The sequence below is a fragment of the Vipera berus genome (assembly GCF_964194415.1).
Source record: "Vipera berus genome assembly, chromosome: 6".
Lineage (NCBI taxonomy): Eukaryota > Metazoa > Chordata > Lepidosauria > Squamata > Viperidae > Vipera > Vipera berus.
This window is the reverse complement of record NC_138208.1, coordinates 5112210-5130017: the sequence shown is the minus strand read 5'-3', so window position 1 is coordinate 5130017 and position 17808 is coordinate 5112210. Positions and strand designations below refer to the sequence as shown.

General features: G+C 45.6%; 1 protein-coding gene across 1 annotated transcript in view; it reads left to right on the top strand.

Annotated features, from left to right (window-relative positions):
• The window catches only part of LAMB1 (laminin subunit beta 1), a 70919-nt gene that overhangs the window by 27176 nt on the left and 25935 nt on the right, over nucleotides 1–17808 (top strand). Inside the window, exons 11-21 of the mRNA XM_081330714.1 lie at nucleotides 814–926; nucleotides 2329–2408; nucleotides 5571–5706; nucleotides 6491–6649; nucleotides 7400–7527; nucleotides 8478–8598; nucleotides 9386–9590; nucleotides 11180–11323; nucleotides 12547–12778; nucleotides 13966–14129; nucleotides 14328–14552. Of these exons, the coding sequence (XP_081186840.1) occupies nucleotides 814–926; nucleotides 2329–2408; nucleotides 5571–5706; nucleotides 6491–6649; nucleotides 7400–7527; nucleotides 8478–8598; nucleotides 9386–9590; nucleotides 11180–11323; nucleotides 12547–12778; nucleotides 13966–14129; nucleotides 14328–14552 (1707 nt within the window). The remainder of the gene's footprint in view (nucleotides 1–813; nucleotides 927–2328; nucleotides 2409–5570; nucleotides 5707–6490; nucleotides 6650–7399; nucleotides 7528–8477; nucleotides 8599–9385; nucleotides 9591–11179; nucleotides 11324–12546; nucleotides 12779–13965; nucleotides 14130–14327; nucleotides 14553–17808) is intronic.

Genomic DNA, 17808 nt, shown 5'->3' with positions numbered 1-17808 from the left:
CGTTTATCAAATTTCGCCCATCGCACCTACGGGACACCCTTGTGTACACAACATTTTAGAGTGGAATTGTTCAATCTTTCTGAAGCAGTAGTTATCTCTGATTCTACTCCTTGTGGAAATACTATGAAAATATTCCTGTGCGACTCCCTTTTTATGACCCTCTAATCTCTTAATTTGGGGTAGAGTTCCAGCGACTAGATGGAGCTGAGAATTTACTAACTGGATGCCCTTCCTGACGATTTAGCCGTGATCAGCTTTCCAGTGTATGATTGAGTTGTATATTTCAAAGTATCAGACTAAATAACAGTTTGCGCGAACTTTGGATATACCTTCTGTATTTGATGCTTTTAAATAATGATGATGATGATGATGGAAGGGACCTTGGAGGTCATCTAGTCCAACCCCCTGCTAAGGCAGGAAACCCTATACCATTTCAGACAAATGGCTCTCCAGTCTCTTCTTTAAAAACTTCCAGTGTTGGAGCATTCACCGCTTCTGGAGGCAGGTTGTTCCGCTGGTTCATTGTTCTATTTCAGCTTGTCTAGATTGCATTGACGGCAAAATTACTACTGATTGTAATTTGGGTCCTATTGTTCATTATCTCGGCCTACAGTTAAATACACGTAAGCAACAAAACACCCAATTCAGAAAACCGGAAGCGCAAAGGGAAAGAGAGGAAAGCAATTTGTCATTAAGCCTCTGGAGAAAAATGAGTGACGGTGTTGAGATAAATATTTGTTGCAAGTCTTGCACAGCCGACGTTAATCCAAACACACTAATTCCTGATTTATTTACTTGTTCTTCCTAATATAGCTTGTGCTTGCAATCCGTTGGGCACACATCCTGGAGGGAATCCTTGTGACTCCGAGACAGGAAACTGTTACTGTAAACGTCTGGTTACTGGAAGGCAATGCGATCGGTGTCTGGTACGTTCTCCAGCTTATAAAATAATATATAGACTGAAAGAAGGAAAAGACGGAAATCTTTCAGAGTAAATTGTATTTCAATGATCCGAGGACAAGTAATCCTCGACTCATTTAGTGACCGTTCCAAGTTACAGCGGTACTGAGAAAAGTGACATACGACTCTTTTTCACATGACTTTCGCGGCATCCCCGTGGTCACACGATCAAAATTCGGATGCTTGCTAACTGGTTCACACGACGGTCGCAGCGTCCCCGGGGTCACCTCATCCACTTTTGCGACCTTCCGACAAGCAAAGTCAAGGGGGGAAGCCAGATTCGCTTAACAACCGTGTTACCAATTTAACAACTGCAGGGATTCACATAACAACCGTGGCAAGAAAAATAGTAAAACGGGGCAAAGCTCACTTGAACAACTGCTTAGCAACAGGAATTTTGGGCTGAACTGTGGCCGTAAGTCGAGGACTGCCTGTAATTAGCCTCAATGGCGTGACACAGAGGTTAACGTAGATAGGTGGTCCTCATCTTACTGAGACCATCCGTTGCTAACCAAGGCAGTTGTTCTGAGGGGCGCCCAATGTTACAATCTTTTATTGCCACAGTTGTTAAGCCAATCACTGCAGTTCTGAGGTGCATCACGCGGTCACTGAGCAAATCCAGATTCCTCCGCAGCAGGAAATTGCAAATGGCGACCACACAGTTCGCTTAATGACAGCAACCGGAAGTGCTGGAACTGCTGTTGCTAAGCAGTTGTGTCACATGACCTTGTGCTTTACAACCCTGTCGCCTAGCGATGCAAATTCCGTTCCCAACGATTGTCGTCGAGCGAGGACTACGTGTACGGATCAAACCATGGAAGGACAGCAGTTGTGGAAGAAAATGATGGATTGTCACGAGAATCAGAACAGCAATCTTGCTACTGGTGATCCTCAACGACCGCAATTGAGACCATAATTTACATTGTTAAGTGAGAAATGTGTTAAGTGAGTTTTGCCCCATTTTCCAACTTTACGAATCACTGTAGTGGTTAAATTAGTAACGTGGATCGTTAAATGAATCTGGCTTATCCTATTGACTTCCTGTCGGAAAGTCACAAAGAGGGAATGACATAACTCCGGGACACTGCAATTGTCATAAATGTGAGTCAGTTGTCAAGCATTTATTTTTAAATCGCATGACTGACAGTGGGGATGCTACAGTGGTCATAAGTGTGAAAAATGCCTATAAGTCACTTTTTTCAGTGCCAGTGTAACTTTAAGTGGTCACTAAACAAGCTGTTGTAAGTCAAGTACTACCTGTAGTCCAGATTCGTCCTGGCCAAATTTGTCCTTTCTCCTGCCTGTGATCCCTGGTTGTGACTCTGTGCATGTTGTTGTATCTGTAATGTCCCAAATCTTCCCTTGCAGCCTGAAAACTGGGGGCTGAGCAATGATATGGATGGGTGTCGCCCCTGTGATTGTGACCAAGGTGGCTCACTCAACAATAAGTAAGTTAAATTCCTACTGTCATACCTATAAACTTTCTAAATGCACCTTCCTAAGTGGGTATGGTACAGGAGAGAACCACCTTCTAGAGCAAGGGTCCCCAACCTTTCTGGCTTGGCGGCCCGGGGCGGGTGGTGGTGGAGGGACACACGAGTGAATGGGCCACACGTGCATGAACAGGGCCTTGATTGCACACACGGCGCAAACAGGACCACGAGGACCCGTGTGATGGTCAGGTGACAGTAGTGCCTGCGCAGTGCCGCAATGCTAACAAGGGGGGATGTTGCACTTGCAGCGACGGTAGTGCCGGCATTGTGCCGTAACGCTAGCGCCCACACGACACTTGCACGACGCCACAACACTAGCTCAAGTGGGGGGGGTAAGCCCATGGCAATGCTAGCGCCCGCCGGACGCTCACAACATTGCTAGCACTCATGCGGTGCTAGCACAAGTGTGTGTGGGGGGGCAGCCACTCACGTGGCCCAGTAGCCAACAGTCCACGGCCTTTTAGTAGGCCACGGACCACAAGTTGGTGACCCCTGCTCTAGAATACTCTATTCCTGGGTTGATAAAAAACCTCTAAATTAAAGACACACACACACAAAAATTCTTAAGGAAATCTAGTGGATATCAACACATGCTCTGTACTTCTCCAGACCTTGTTAATTATCTCTGCTCTGTTATGTCCATACGTCAATTCATTCCTTGCCTTTTATTATTTAAACTTTTCACCTCTTTTTTTTTTGGAAGCTCAGTTCCATCCAACCTTGACTTTTCTGACTTTTCCTCTTCATCCAGTCACTCTTCCTTCCGAAATACATTTGAATTTGAATTTCCGTCTCCTTTGCCAGCACGGCTGTTAGCTTTTTGCTCGAGTAGACAAAAAAAATTATCTCGCTGGATTTTGCTTCAACAAATTGCCAACTGGGGGAAAACCAGAAAGCAGTAGCAGTCTTTCCTTGTAGTATTTTAGGTATACCCTGTTCAAATTCTTCTCCTAATAGGCCCAGCTACTTGTTTGTACTTAATAAAGTACAGGTAGTCCTTGACTTACAGCCACAATTGAGCCAAACATTTCCATGGCTAAGCGAGACACTTGTTAAGTAAATTTTGCCCCTTTTATGACACATTTTGGGCACAGTTGTTAAGTGAATCACGTCAGTCATTAAATTAGTAACATGGTTGTTCCATGATTCTGATTTCCTCTTTGCTTGTCAGAAGGATGCAAAAGGGGGGGGGGGGGAAATCACATGACCCCGGGACATTGCAATCGTCATAAATATGTCAGTTGCCCGGCATCCAAAATTTTGATCGCGTGATCGTGGGGATGCTGCAACTGTTGTAAGTGTGGAAAACGGTCATAAGTCACTTTTTTCAGTGCCGTTCTAACCATCGGCATTGAAAACTTCATCATCAGTCAATTGCAAAAGGCAGCTTTACTCAGAACAGTTCACGCACACCATCAAACAACATCTGCCCGTCCCAGGTTTTTGTGAAAGACTCTATAGGGTGGATAAAAATGCCCGATCCAGTCTGAACATCTGGCTGACTGTGCGACGCGCCGTAACAATGATAGTTTATGACATTTATACGCCGCCCAATTCCTCGCAACTCCGGGCAATTGTTATGGCTGTTTTCCATAATCCGATTACTTCAGCAAAACTCTTTGCTGCATTTCAGACTTACTGTCTCAGCTCTCGGAGGAAATGAAGCTTGACCCAGCTCTTATTTTTATTCTGATCTTTTTTTCAGAAGTTGGTTCTCACGCAGGCGGTAGCTAGTCTCAACAGTCCTGTTAAAATGGCGCAGTGGGACCACGAAGCTGCCTAATCTTTGGACATCCTGATGTCTTGATTGCAAAACCATCTGTAAATGGGTGTCATTCGCTAAAAGAACTTGACCTAACAAGAGTTCCCGTTTCCTCTCCCAAGAAAATGATCTCACTCCTCCGGACGTTTCAGATTTGCAGTCCAGATCCCTGTTTTTACAGCCTTAGTTTCTGGTTAGGCCACCATTGTCTGAAGAGATGAATGTTCTTAACAAAAATTCCTTCCCCTTATATAAACTGTAGGGCCACCGCACAGCGTCTGATCACACAGCTGCACAAAAAAAATCTAAGTTGTGGTTTTGAAGGAAGGAAAACAATCCGGGAACCATAACGAAGGGTGGAATTAGGGTGCCAAGTGAAGGAAACATCTGACGTTTGACGAAATCTGTCTGGGATTGTAATAATGCTATAAGAAAGGAGAATGTTTCTCCCTGCTTCCATGGATATTTCATAATTATTATTATTATTCCTGAGTTTTGAATCGGATGGTTTGCAAGTCACTTATCCGATCAGAACCTAAGCATCTGCATTGGGGTATCTGCCTATGTAGCAATAGCTAAAGTAAATGCACGATTCATGAAGGTTGCGTGGCTGTGTGGATTGACAGACAAGTGAAACGTGTTCCGAATTTTTCATTAATTATGCAGAAATATCTGTGTGCTTGAGTCATAGACTCTTGTGCTTGTCAGTCTTAGGATGTCTTGAAATTCTGTTGTGTGTATGTGTGGGTGTGCGTGTGTGTACAATGGAAAGAGGCATATGAAACATCCTGAAGATGTCCGATAGAAACTCATTTTGGTTGATCGATAGAGGAGTGAAACTTGTTGCACATTTTTCTTCAATTACGCAGAAATATCTATGATTGGGTTATAGACACCTGTGGCTCTCTCTGCTCTTAGATAACTTGTATGTATGTATGTATGTATGTATGTATGTATGTATGTATGTATTTATTTATTTATTTATTTATTTATTTATTTATTTATTTATTTATTTATTTATTTATTTATTGGTATGCAGAGGAAAGAGGCATATGAAACGTCCTGAAGATGTCCGATAGAAACTCATTTTGGTTGATCGATAAAGGAGTGAAACTTGTTGCAAATTTTTCTTTAATCACGCAGAAATATCTATGATTGGGTTATAGACATGTGTGGCTGTCTCTGCTCTTAGATATCTTGAATTTATTCTATCTATCTATCTATCTATCTATCTATCTATCTATCTATCTATCTATCTATCTATCTATCTATCTATCTATCTATTAGTATGCGGAGGAAAGAGACATAATGAAACGTCCTGAAGACGTCCAATAGAAACCCGTTTTGTTTTTCAGCTGCTCAAGTGAAACTGGCCAATGTCAGTGCAGGCCGCATCTGATTGGCCGCCAGTGCCAGGAAGTGGAACCTGGATATTTTTTCATATCTTTAGATCATTATGTCTACGAAGCGGAGGACGCCAGCTTTGGCCCTGTGAGTATATCCACTATAGCTAAGCAATCCAAAATACATCAGAATAACTTCTATGAGTCCTTTTAGCCTGCTCCTCAAAATGTACGTATGTGTACACACACACACACACACACACACACACACACACTTATATGTACATGGATGTGTGCCTTTCATCCGTCAGGGAATATTTGGTTTCTTTTATTCTTTATTTATGATCAGAAGGGTGATTTGGTAGCACTTTTGGTATTTTGATCCACTTTACAGTAAAGTTATGGGTACAATATTGTTTCATTTCAAATCTGATCAGGAACAGTTTGTCTCCCCCCCCTTTTTTATTTTATTTTATTTTTTATTTTTTATTTTGTTTTTTGTTTTTATTATTTTTTATTTTATTTTTTCTTTATTTTCTTTTGTTTTATTGTTTTATTTCACTTTTTCTTTCTTTTCTTTTCTTTTCTTTTTTCTTTTTTCTTTATTTTTTATTTTCTTTTTTATTTTCTTTTATATTTTCTTTTGTTTTATTTTATTCCCCCATTTTCCACAACCACAACAGTTCGAACTGTCAAGTCCCCAAATTAAATGTTCATTCCCTTCCGTTTCTAGCCCGACACCCAACAAATAAAGTAGAAAGAAAGTTAGACCAAAAAAAAATCTCTCCTTTTTAATCAGAGAAGTCAGCTTCACCCTCTCAGCCAATTCCATTCCCTTCACCACCCGATCGTCCACTGAAGCAATTTGTCAGTCCTTCCTCCTCTGGACGTACACAAGTCTGGCTGCTAATAATTTGCTTCTCTTTTTGTAGGGCGTGAGTTTGGTTGAGCGTCTCTATTCTCAAGATCGGGTACCTTCCTGGACTGGAATAGGGTTTGTGAGGGTGCCCGAAGGAGCATATTTGGAATTCTACATTGACAATATTCCATTTTCTATGGAATACGATGTTCTGATTCGATATGAGCCTCAGGTAAATGGCTGCTAAGGGAATCGCGCGGCCTCTGAATGAGGAACAGCGATGTTTTGGAAGACATTTAAAACCTGCTGAGTTAAAACATCTGTGCACTTGGTGGTCTGTGTTTATTTTCTATTTACTTCTCTGTTTAATTATTAATTAATTGATTAAATTATTAGCCCACCTTTGTTATTTTTATGAATAACTCAAGGTGGCGAACATATCCAACACATTTTCCTCCTCCTATTTTTCCCCACAGTAACAACCCTGCTGAGAAAGAGGAACTTGCCCAAGCTTTTGTATTTAAGGCAGGACTAGAACTCAGAGTCTCCTGGTGATTGGCCCAAGGTCACCCAGCTGGCTTTCATGGCTAAGGCGGGACTAGAATTCACAGTCTCCTAGTGATTGGCTCAAGGTCACCCAGCTGGCTTTCATGGCTAAGGCAGGACTAGTACTCACAGTCTCCTGGTGATTGGCTCAAGGTCACCCAGCTGGCTTTTTCTGGCTAAGGCAGGACTTGAACTCACAGTCTCCTGCTTTCTTGTGCCTTCACCACTAGACCACTTCACCACTCTACATGTGGCTTCTGTAGGAATGGCAATTTGATGATGTGTGTCTGCCTTCGATGCCTCTTGCTCCAAAGCAACATTGCATAGAAATTCTGCATTGTTCACTTAGTCCTAATTCCTGCCTTAGACAACACTGATGGATATCCACGCGGTGTATTTTGAGTTTTGAAATTAACAGGGATCATTTTTTTCCTAGCTGCCGGATCAGTGGGAGAAAGCTACCATCAGCGTGTATCGCCCGGGCCAAATTCCTCCTAGTAGTAGATGTGGCAGTACTGTTCCTGAAGATGACAATCAAGAGGTATCCTTATCTCCCGGTTCCAGGTGAGTCTCAAACGAGAAGTACAGAGAAGTCCTCAATTGACAAACGCAACTGAGATGAGAATTTCTGTTGTTCAGCAAGGCGGTTGCTAAGGATATCGCTGCCCATTTTATAATCTTTTTTTGGCCAGGTTAAGCGAATTAACAGCAGTTGTTAAATGAATCAAGCAGTTGTTCAGCAAATCCTCTTCTCCCCCTTGATTTTGCTGGGTGACCATGTGACCCCAGGATTTGGCAACTTTTATAAGTACATGCTGGTGCCAAATGCCCAAATTCTGATCCATGTGATCATGGAGATGTTACGTTGGTTTTGTGAGGACCAGTTGTAAGTCCCTTTTTTTAGTGCCATTGTAACTTAGCAATAGCACTTATATGTACCGCTTCACAGTGCTGTACAGCCCTCTCCCAGTGGTTTACAGAATCAGCCTATCGCCCCCAACCATCTGGGTCCTCATTTTAGCGACCTCGGAAGGACGGAAGGCTGACTCAACCTTGAGCAGTCAGGATCGAACTGCTGGCAGTGGGCAGAGTTAGCTTGCAATACTGCATTCTCACCGCTGCGCCACCACGGCTCCTGAACTTGGAACAGCCAGTAAACAAAGGATTGTAAATCGAGGTATAAAACAAAGGAGCAGTAAAGAGAAAAAACTCAGCGTCATCTAATCCACAGGTCCCCAAACATTTGGGCACCGGGGACCAGTTCCACGGAGAGAGGTTTTTCCGTGGACTGGAGGGTGCGTGGTTTTGTGTGCTGCCTGCATCCCGCGGATGAGGCTTTCTTTGTTTGTGTGGACCGGTTGCTGGCATACCGTGGCCCGGTACCGATCCACGGACCTGGGGTTGGGGACCCCTGATTTAACCAACAGTCTCAAAGAAAATCTAGTTCTTTTTAATGTATGACTTGGGATATGCCACATTATTTCCCCTTCACGGGTATCCTATTGCTAACACAGGTATGCAGTCCTTCCACGCCCTGTATGCTTTGAAAAAGGTCTGAATTACACGGTTCGGTTGGAGCTACCGCAGTACTCCTTAAACTCTGAGGTGGAAAATCCCTACACGCTCATCGATTCAGTAAGTGGATGCTAGTATCAGCCCTTTAGTTGTAACGTGGCCACCGAGGAATGCGCTGCTGAAAGAATTCCTCCGAGCCTCGATTTTAGCACAAATGTCTATGGAGATTCTCAGTCAATCCAGGTCATGGTTGTCCCAAAAGTGATTTTCCAGGAGGCAACTGAAGTGCTACAAGGGAGGGGCTTTTGCAGAGTGGAGGAGGAGGAGAAGGGGAGGAAGAGGAGGAGGAAGGGAGGGGGAGGAGATGGGGGAGGGAGGAGGAGGACTGTGGAGGTCCTTGGCGCTCTCTGAGCTGGGTGATTTTCTTGCAGACGTTTCATGACCCAACTAGGTAACATCATCAGTGTTACAAGGGAGTGGGGTTCTCAAATGAGAGCAAACTCCACACCCTTCCAGCACTGATGATGTTACCTAGTTGGGTCATAAAATGTCTGCAAGAAAACCACTCGGCTCAAGAGAGCACCCAGGACCCCACAGAATAAGCTGTCTTACATTTTAACTAAGCTGTGCATGGAACGTGAGTTTTTAAATTTTAAATTTTTAAATTTGTTTTCTGGGATTCTTGCTGAAATTCTCAGAAAGTTGCCCATGTCGGGGTGTGTGTGTGTGTGTGTGACTTGGGAATTGGTTTCTGCCACGCGAGATGAGATTGAAGAAATGGACAAAGCCCAACCATGGAGGGAGCGTTTCTCGTGACTCCTTGGGACTGTTATCTTTGGACGATACAACGTTTGGGTGGTCCGTCTTAAAAATACACCAGTAAGGCTTGGTTAATCTCATTTTGCAGCTTGTCCTCATGCCATATTGCAAGTCCCTGGACCTCTTCACGGTTGGAGGCAGAGGTGATGATGTGACAACCAACAGTGCCTGGGAAACCTTTCAAAGATACCGTTGCCTGGAGAACAGCAGGAGCGTTGTCAAAACCCCCATGACTGATATTTGCAGGAATATAATTTTTAGCATCTCAGCCCTGTTGCACGAAACCGCATTGGGTAAGCCGGCGTCACTGGTTGAGAACAGGGATCTCCAGACCTGGCCATTTTAAGACTTAGGGACTTCAACTCCCAGAATTCCTCAGCCAGCGTGAATACTGGGAGTTGCAGCCCACAAGGCTTTAAAGTGGCCAAGTTTGAAGAGCCCTGGTTTCAAACATGATTTTCCCAACCCTGGAATAAAACACGATTTGGAGAATGCTCAGCAATCCTACAGATTGGATATTTATGTGGAATAGACAGTGAAAGGAATTAATACAGGCAATCCTTGACGTATGACTACGTTTCTGTTGTTAAGCGAGACAGTTGTTAAGTGAGTTTTTGCTCCATTTTGTGACCTTCCTTGCCACAGTTGTTTTAAGTGAATCTGGCTTCCCCATTGGTTTTGCTTGTCAGACGGTCACAAAAAAGGATCACAGGACCATGGGACACTGCAACCGTCATAAATACGAGTCAGTTGCCAAGCCTCAGAATTTTGATCACATGACCATGGGGAGGCTGCAGCGGTCATGAAAAGGGTGAAAAAATGATCATAAGCCACTTTTTTCAGTGCCCTTGTAACTTCAGATCGTCACTAGCTGAATTGTTGTAAGTCAAGGACTTGCTATCTGCTAAAACCTGGGCATATTTGCAGCAAAACCCAAGCAATCTACTTATTTCAACCACAGTGTGGAAAATCATCATTATTACGCAAGCCAAGTTGTAATACATTGGGAGATTTCTCCCTCAACTTTCCTTTCTAGTTCCTTATCCGTTCTAGAGCTACTCCGGAGTTACTTCTGGAGAAGCTGAGGAATCCGCAAAAGGAGAGGCAAATTTAAACCATCTAAACCAGGGATTTGAACTGGCCATCAGACACAACTCAACATAAGTACATGCGGTTGCTTCTCCCAAAATCAGCCCTTGTAAACCAGGATTTCTCCAACCTCAGCAACTTTAAGAAGACTTAGTTCTCCCATAATGTCTTGGGGGGGGGGAATTCTGGGAGTTGAAGTCCACGCGATTTTAAAATGGCCGAGTTTGAGAAACTACTGCTCTAAATTCAGGCAACGTCTCTAACCGTTACGATTTGTCACCAAGGAAGGCGAACCTAGGTGTCCCCAGGATCACGTTGCAGGATTCCGATCTGGGTCGATCTCCGGGATCGGAGATATTGGTTGGTCTTCCAAGCGTTCCGACTTGTTCTGGAGCCCAATTTTGGGGAGCCTCCCTCCAGCAGAATCTGTATACTGTTTTTTGTCTGGTGATGTTATGATGTCGATTGGGGTGGTGGTACACACTCCAATCAAGATTGAAAAAAGCCACATACACAACAGGCCCCATATAAATACCACACACATTCTTTATAAAGAATGAAGACTGGGATGCTTGCCTATATCAGCTGTTTTAGCAAGCTGTTTGCCATTTCCTTGGCTTTTGTGCATTTTCACGTTTCCATGTGTGGTGCGGTTGTTTTAGCTTTGCCTGATATTGTTCCGCAGCCAGAGTCAGGTGGGAGGCTATACAGATTGAAGGAATGAGCGAAGGGATGGAAGGAAGGAAGGAATAACTTGTTCCAAATATCTATCTTTCTCCTTTTTTTTTTAAAGCTTGCCAGTGCGACCCACAAGGTGCACTGAGTTCGGTGTGCGATCCCAACGGAGGCCATTGTCAGTGTCGACCAAATGTTGTTGGCCGAAGATGCGATAAATGTGCCCCAGGCACCTTTGGCTTTGGACCCACTGGATGCAGACGTAAGTTCTGTCTTCGTTCCGGAGACCCCGATATTGTTCTGTAATGTTACTTGGCAAGAATTGAGAAAAAAGAATCTGTTGGTTTCTCTCTTGTGTCGCATCTGTAAAAAATCCTCATGAACTAAGGTAAAAAGACAAATCTGTGGGGTGCTTGGTGCTCTCTGAGCTTGGTGGTTTCCTTGCAGATGTTTCATTGCCAAACCAGCACTGATGATGTTACCTAGTTGGGTAACAAAATGTCTGCAAGAAAAAAACTAAGCTCAGAGAACACCAAGGACCCCACAGTCCTTCTCCTCTTCTTCTTCCTCCTCTTCCTCCTCCTCCCTGCAAATCCCCCTCCCTTCTAACACTGATGAGACCCCACAGAGAGCACCAAGGACCCCAGAGTCCTCCTCTTTCCTCTCCCCCTCCCCTCCTCCTCCTTCCCCTCCCCTTCTCCTCTTTGCAAACCCCCCTCTCTTCTAGCACTGATGATGTTACCTAGTTGGGTAATGAAACGTCTGCAAGAAAACCACCCAGCTCAGGGAGCACCAAGGACCCCACAGTTCAACTCTGAGCTACAAGTATTTTCTTCTATTGTTGAAGACTTAGTCTGCCTCACGGTGGTAATGAACTAGCTCAGGGGTAGGCCACCTTGGCTCTTTTATGACTCGTGGACTTCAACTCCCAGAATTCCTGAGCCAGCATGGCTCAGCTTGGAAACCTCTCCCTTTCCCCTCAGCGTGGCTGGCTCAGGAATTCTGGGGGTTGAAGTCCACAAGTCATAAAGCGGCCTAGACCTAGTCCAGGGGTAGGCCACCTTGGCTCTTTTATGACTCGTGGACTTCAACTCCCAGAATTCCTGAGCCAGCATGGCTCATCTTGGAAACTTCTCCCTTTCCCCTCAGCGTGGCTGGCTGAGGAATTCTGGGAGTTGAAATCCACGAGTCATAAAGCGGCCTAGGCCTAGTTCAGGGGTAGGCCACCTTGGCTCTTTTATGACTCGTGGACTTCAACTCCCAGAATTCCTGAGCCAGCATGCTTCAGCTTGGAAACCTCTCCCTTTCCCCTCAGCGTGGCTGGCTAAGGAATTCTGGGAGTTGAAGTCCACGAGTCATAAAAGAGCCGAGGTTGCCTAGCCCTGAACTAGCTGGACATTTAAAAAGCCACAACCCGGCGACTATGGATGGCGCTGACTTTCCATTTCATCCTGATATCTCTATGCTTTTTTTGTGTGTGTGTAGCCTGCGAATGTCACGTCCAAGCTTCTGCAAACGCCTTCTGCCACCCGGAGACCGGGCAGTGCCACTGTTTCCATGGAATTTACGGCCGCCAGTGTGACAGATGTTTGCCCGGACACTGGGGGTTCCCAAGCTGCCAGCCCTGCCAGTGCAACGGTCATGCAGACGAGTGTGATCCCTACAGTGGCCAGTGCTTGCATTGTCGTGATCACACCTCAGGCCTCAATTGTGAGAGGTATGGCTTCTTTGAGGGGGCAGGAAGAGAACTTGGTTTTTCCAATGCCAGTTTTAAGATCAGGGGTCTCCAACCTTGGCCGCTTTTTAAGACTTGTGGAATTCATCAAAGGCCTGGAGACTAAAACATGTGAAGAACGGCTGCAGGATTTGGGTTTGGCCAGTCTAAAGAAAAGAAGGACTAGGGGGGACATGATAGCAGTGTTCCACTATTTGAGGGGCTGCCACAAAGAGGAGGAGGGGGGTCAACTTATTCTCCAAAGCCCCAGAAGGCAGGACAAGAAACAATGGATAGAAACTAATCAAGGAGAGAAGCAACCTGGAATTAAGGAGATAGTTCCTAACAGCGAGGACAATTAAACCAGTGGAACGACTTGCCACCAGAAGTTGCGGGTGCTCCATCACTGGAGGTTTTTAAGAAGAGGCTAGACAGTCCCTTGTCTGAGATGATATAGGTTCTCCTGCTTGAGCAGGGGGCTGGACTAGAAGACCTCCAAGGTCCCTTCCAGTTCGATTCTCTTCTAACTCCCGGAATTCTTTTTGTAGCTTTTGTTGTTGTTGTTAGCTGCGAAGTTGTGTCCGACCCATCGCGACCCCATGTACAATGTTCCTCCAGGCCTTCCTGTCCTCTACCATCTTCTGGAGTCCATTTAAGCTCACGCCTACTGCTTCAGTGACTCCATCCAGCCACCTCGTTCTCTGTCATCCCCTTCTTCTTCTCTTGCCCTCAATCTTTCCCAGCATGAGGCTCTTCTCCAGTGAGTCCTTCCTTCTCATTAGGGGGCCAAAGTATTTGAGTTTCAGCTTCAGGATCTGGCCTTCTAAAGAGAATTCGGGGTTGATCTCCTCTAGGACTGACCGGTTTGATCGCCTTGCAGTCCAAGGGACTCGCAGGAGTCTTCTCCAGCACCAAAGGCCTATTGTAGCTTTTAGGAAGTGATTAAAAACAGAGCTTTTTCACAAAGCATCCTTCGGGAAGAGCAACAGCTCCTCCTTTGATTGGGACCTAGTAACCACCCAGAGATGTGAGATTACTGTGGGATAAAAATGGAATAAAGAAATAAAGGGAGGTGGTGGTGTTACAGCTGTAGGCTGCGTTCTTTATATTGCACTTAGAGAAAAACCTGAAGAACTACATGGGTACTATTTTCAGCACATCCGTGCTGTATCGTGTACTATAAAATGTAGGTGCCTTGATGGTTATTATGGAGATCCAGTCTTGGGATCAGGGGATCACTGCCGTCCTTGCCCATGCCCAGATGGTCCGGAAAGTGGGCGCCAGTTTGCCAGTGGCTGTTATCAAGACCGGATAACGTTACAAGTGGTGTGCATTTGTGCGAGAGGATATAAAGGTAAATGGGGTTGTGAAATAACTCTTAACTCAGGGGTCCTCAACCTTGGCAACGTTAAGACTGGTGGACTTCAACTCCCAGAATTCCTCAGCCAGCAATATAGCTGACTTTGTAAAAAAAAAAATAATAAAGGCAGGATATAAATTAATAATAATTGGCTGACGATTTTTCTTTTTTCTTTGATTGCTGGCTGAACAGGAAGCCGATGCGATGAATGTGCCTCTGGCTTCTTTGGAAACCCTGAAGAGGTTGGTGGGACTTGCCAGCCCTGCCATTGTAACAACAACATCGATTCCTCTGATCCGGAGGCCTGTGACAAGAAGACAGGCTTGTGCCTCAAGTGTTTGTTTCACACCCAAGGCCAACACTGCCAAGAGTGTAAACCTGGCTACTATGGCTGGCCTCTTCAGCAGGATTGCAGAAGTAAGTGGACAGGGACCTCTGCCTTTGACTGTTGTGGGTCCCACTTGGCCTTAGATATTTGCAAAGAGGTCAGCTTTTGAATCGCGAGATCTACACCGGGAGATCCCCAACCTGTGGGCCGCAGCCCAATACCGGTTCATAGATTATTTGCAACCGGGCCATGTGGATGGATGGCTGGCGCATGTGCATGATTGCGCATCCACGCAGCCCCACTCACTTGAGCATCACAGGTACTTGGACCTCACTTGTGCAAGTGTCACAGGCGGCCGGGCCCCACTGGCGCGACCATCGCAGGGGCTCACGGCCCCATTCGTATGAGCCCCGCAGGCATTTGGGGACCCACAGGTGCAAGCCTTGTGGGCCCTCAGGCCTCACTTGCACGAGCATCACAGGGACTCAGGGCTTACTCGCGCGAGCGTCACAGGTGCTCAGGGCCCCACTCATGCGAGGATTGCGGGCGATCGGGCCTCACTGGCGCAAACATCATTGGTGCTCGGGGTCCCCCTCGTGCGAATGTCACAGCCGCTCTTGGCCTCATTCCCGTAAACGTCATTTGCACTCTGGGCTCACTTGCCAAAGCGTCAACATGCGCCATTCGTGCAAGCCGCATGGGCTGTCGGAGCTTCACTTGCGTGAGCGCCACATGTACTCTCAGCCCACTTGCGGACTGCCCACCCAGAAAGGTCGGGGAACTCTGATCCTACACATTGTCGTCTCCATTTTCTGCACGCTCAATTCAATTTCTTCATGAAAGCCTAATTCAGGGCTTTTCAACCTTTTCACCCATTTTACCACTTTTAGGATATGGCAACATCCGAGTACCACCAGTTGCCTAGCAAGGTGTCAAAAACTTGATGACCAAAAAGAAAGAGAGAAAGAAAAAAAGTGATGAAGTACAGGGAGTCCTCGACTTACAACAGTTCGCTTACTGACTGTTCGAAGTTACAATGGCACTGGAAAAAGTGCCCCCCAAGCCACAGCCGAGCAAGACACCTGCCTGGCTGCCTGGCGGTGCTCTTCCTCCTGTCCGAGGTTTTCATTGTTGTGAGCATTTCTGTTGAGGATTGGCAGCGGGTGTGGAGTGGGGGGTGTGTGTTTGGTTTTTATTCCCTCCCCCCCCCATCTGCTGGGTGGTTGCAGCAGGTTGTGGTCATTTCACATGACCCTGAGACACTGTGACCGTCATAAATATGAATCAGTTGCCAAGCATCTGAATGTAAATCACAAGACCCTGGAGATACTGCAACATTCCAGCTGATCGGCGCTTCTTCTGGGCTCAGAAGCGCCGGGATCAGCGCTGAGCTCCAGCTGGATCCTGGCACTGATCCTGGTGCTTCCGCTGAGCCCTGACAGCCCCGAAGAAGCACTGATGCTGGCGCTTCCGCTGACCCCTGACAGCCTTGCAGCTCCAGCCGTCTCTCGCTCAGGCTTGTGTAGTGCTGCCACTGGTTCAGCTCATTCCCCTCCCCCGCTACCACTTTTCCAGGATGGCCGTGTACCACCTGCCAGGTGCCAATGACCACAGGTGGCGTACCACCTGCCAGGTGCCAATGGACCACAGGTGGTACCCCGTACCACTGGTTGAAAAGCCCTGACCTAACTTACAGATTAAGAAGTCATCAGCTGAAAATTCCCTTTTCAGCTTGATTCCTTTCAAAGCATCTAAACGGTACCCATTTCACTCATGGAATTTGGGAAGGATGAGGGGACAAAGTCATTTCCTCACCTGGAGATCAGAAATCCTTTTTAAAAAAAATTTACTGGGAATCTGCCCTTAAGTTGCATTCTAGCCTTTTTCCAATTCCAGGGCAGGGTGTAATTTACTGGAGCAAATACTGGAAATTCCTCCGTGGGGGAGATTAAAAAATCTTCAAAGGTCAAGAGATGAGTCTGCTTTGGCATGAATAGGCTTTTGTGGATTACAAGCCTGCTCAGATTTTAACCCCAACATCTAATTAGACAGGGCTTATCTTGAGAAGGCCAAAGAAGTACGTTTTGCAATGGGTTTGCTTAGCTTGGTAACTTTTGTGTACGCTGAAAAGAAGCTTTGAGGAGTGGGAACTTCTTTTTATTAACATTTATTGTTGCCCTCTATGAACGGAAGACTTCCAACCTTCAGACATTAGAGGGGGAATGTGTTGTGTTGAGGAAAAAATGGATTTATTTTTTTTAAATTCAGTAGGAAGAGGATGTGAGAATAGGAAAAACATCAATATCTTTAATGTGGCATTGGCTTTTATGCTTCTTATAGAGGGATAACCTATTTAAACTTATATATACCAATCACACATTAAAGGTAAAGGTAAAAGTTTCCCCCGCACATGCGTGCTAGTCGTTTCCGACTCTAGGGGCCGGTGCTCATCTCCGTCTCAAAGCCGAAGAGCCAGCGCTTGTCCGAGGACGTTCCGTGGTCACGTGGCCGGCATGACTAGACGCCAAAGGCGCACGGAACGCTGTTACCTTCCCACCGGAGTGGTCCCTATTTTTCTACTTGCATTTTGACGTGCTTTCGAACTGCTAGGTTGGCAGAAGCTGGGACGAGTAACAGGCGCTCACTCTGTTACGCGGCACTCGGGATTCGACCCGCCAAACTGCCGACCTTCTGATCGACAAGCTCAGCGTCCTAACCCACTGAGCCACCGCGTCCCTATCACACATTAATAGACTAGCAATTAAGGAATGGATATTAGCCGAAAAAAGCAGGTATGGCCACAGAAATCAGCCTAATATAGTTTTCTCCAGGTCTTTTGAATTATAAATCTTATTTTCTCAGAGCGATTGATAGGATTCCCTCATCGTATCAACTGCAGGCAATTCTCGACTTACAGCTACAACTGAGGCCAAAGTTTCTGTTGTTAAGTGAGTTTTGCCTCATTTTACGACTTCCTTGCCACAGTTGTTAGACAGATTACTGCGATTTTTAAGTGAATCACGCCGTCGTGAAGCGAATCTGGCTTTTTCCCCCCATTGCGTTTTGCTAGTCAGAAGGCAACCGTCATAAGTACATGCCAGTTTCCAAGCACCCAAATTTTGATCACACAACCATGGGGAAATGCTGCAACGGTTGTAAGTGTGAGAAACAGTGCCGTTGTAACTTTGAGCGGCTGCTAAATGAACGGTTGTAAGTGGAGCAGTAGCTGTAGTTCAAAACTGCCCACCTGAATAGATTTTTTTTTAAAAAAAAGACATTTCAATCATATTTATTCAGATCTCATTAATCCACCTAACAACGCAAGAGTTTCCATTTTCAGCTGCT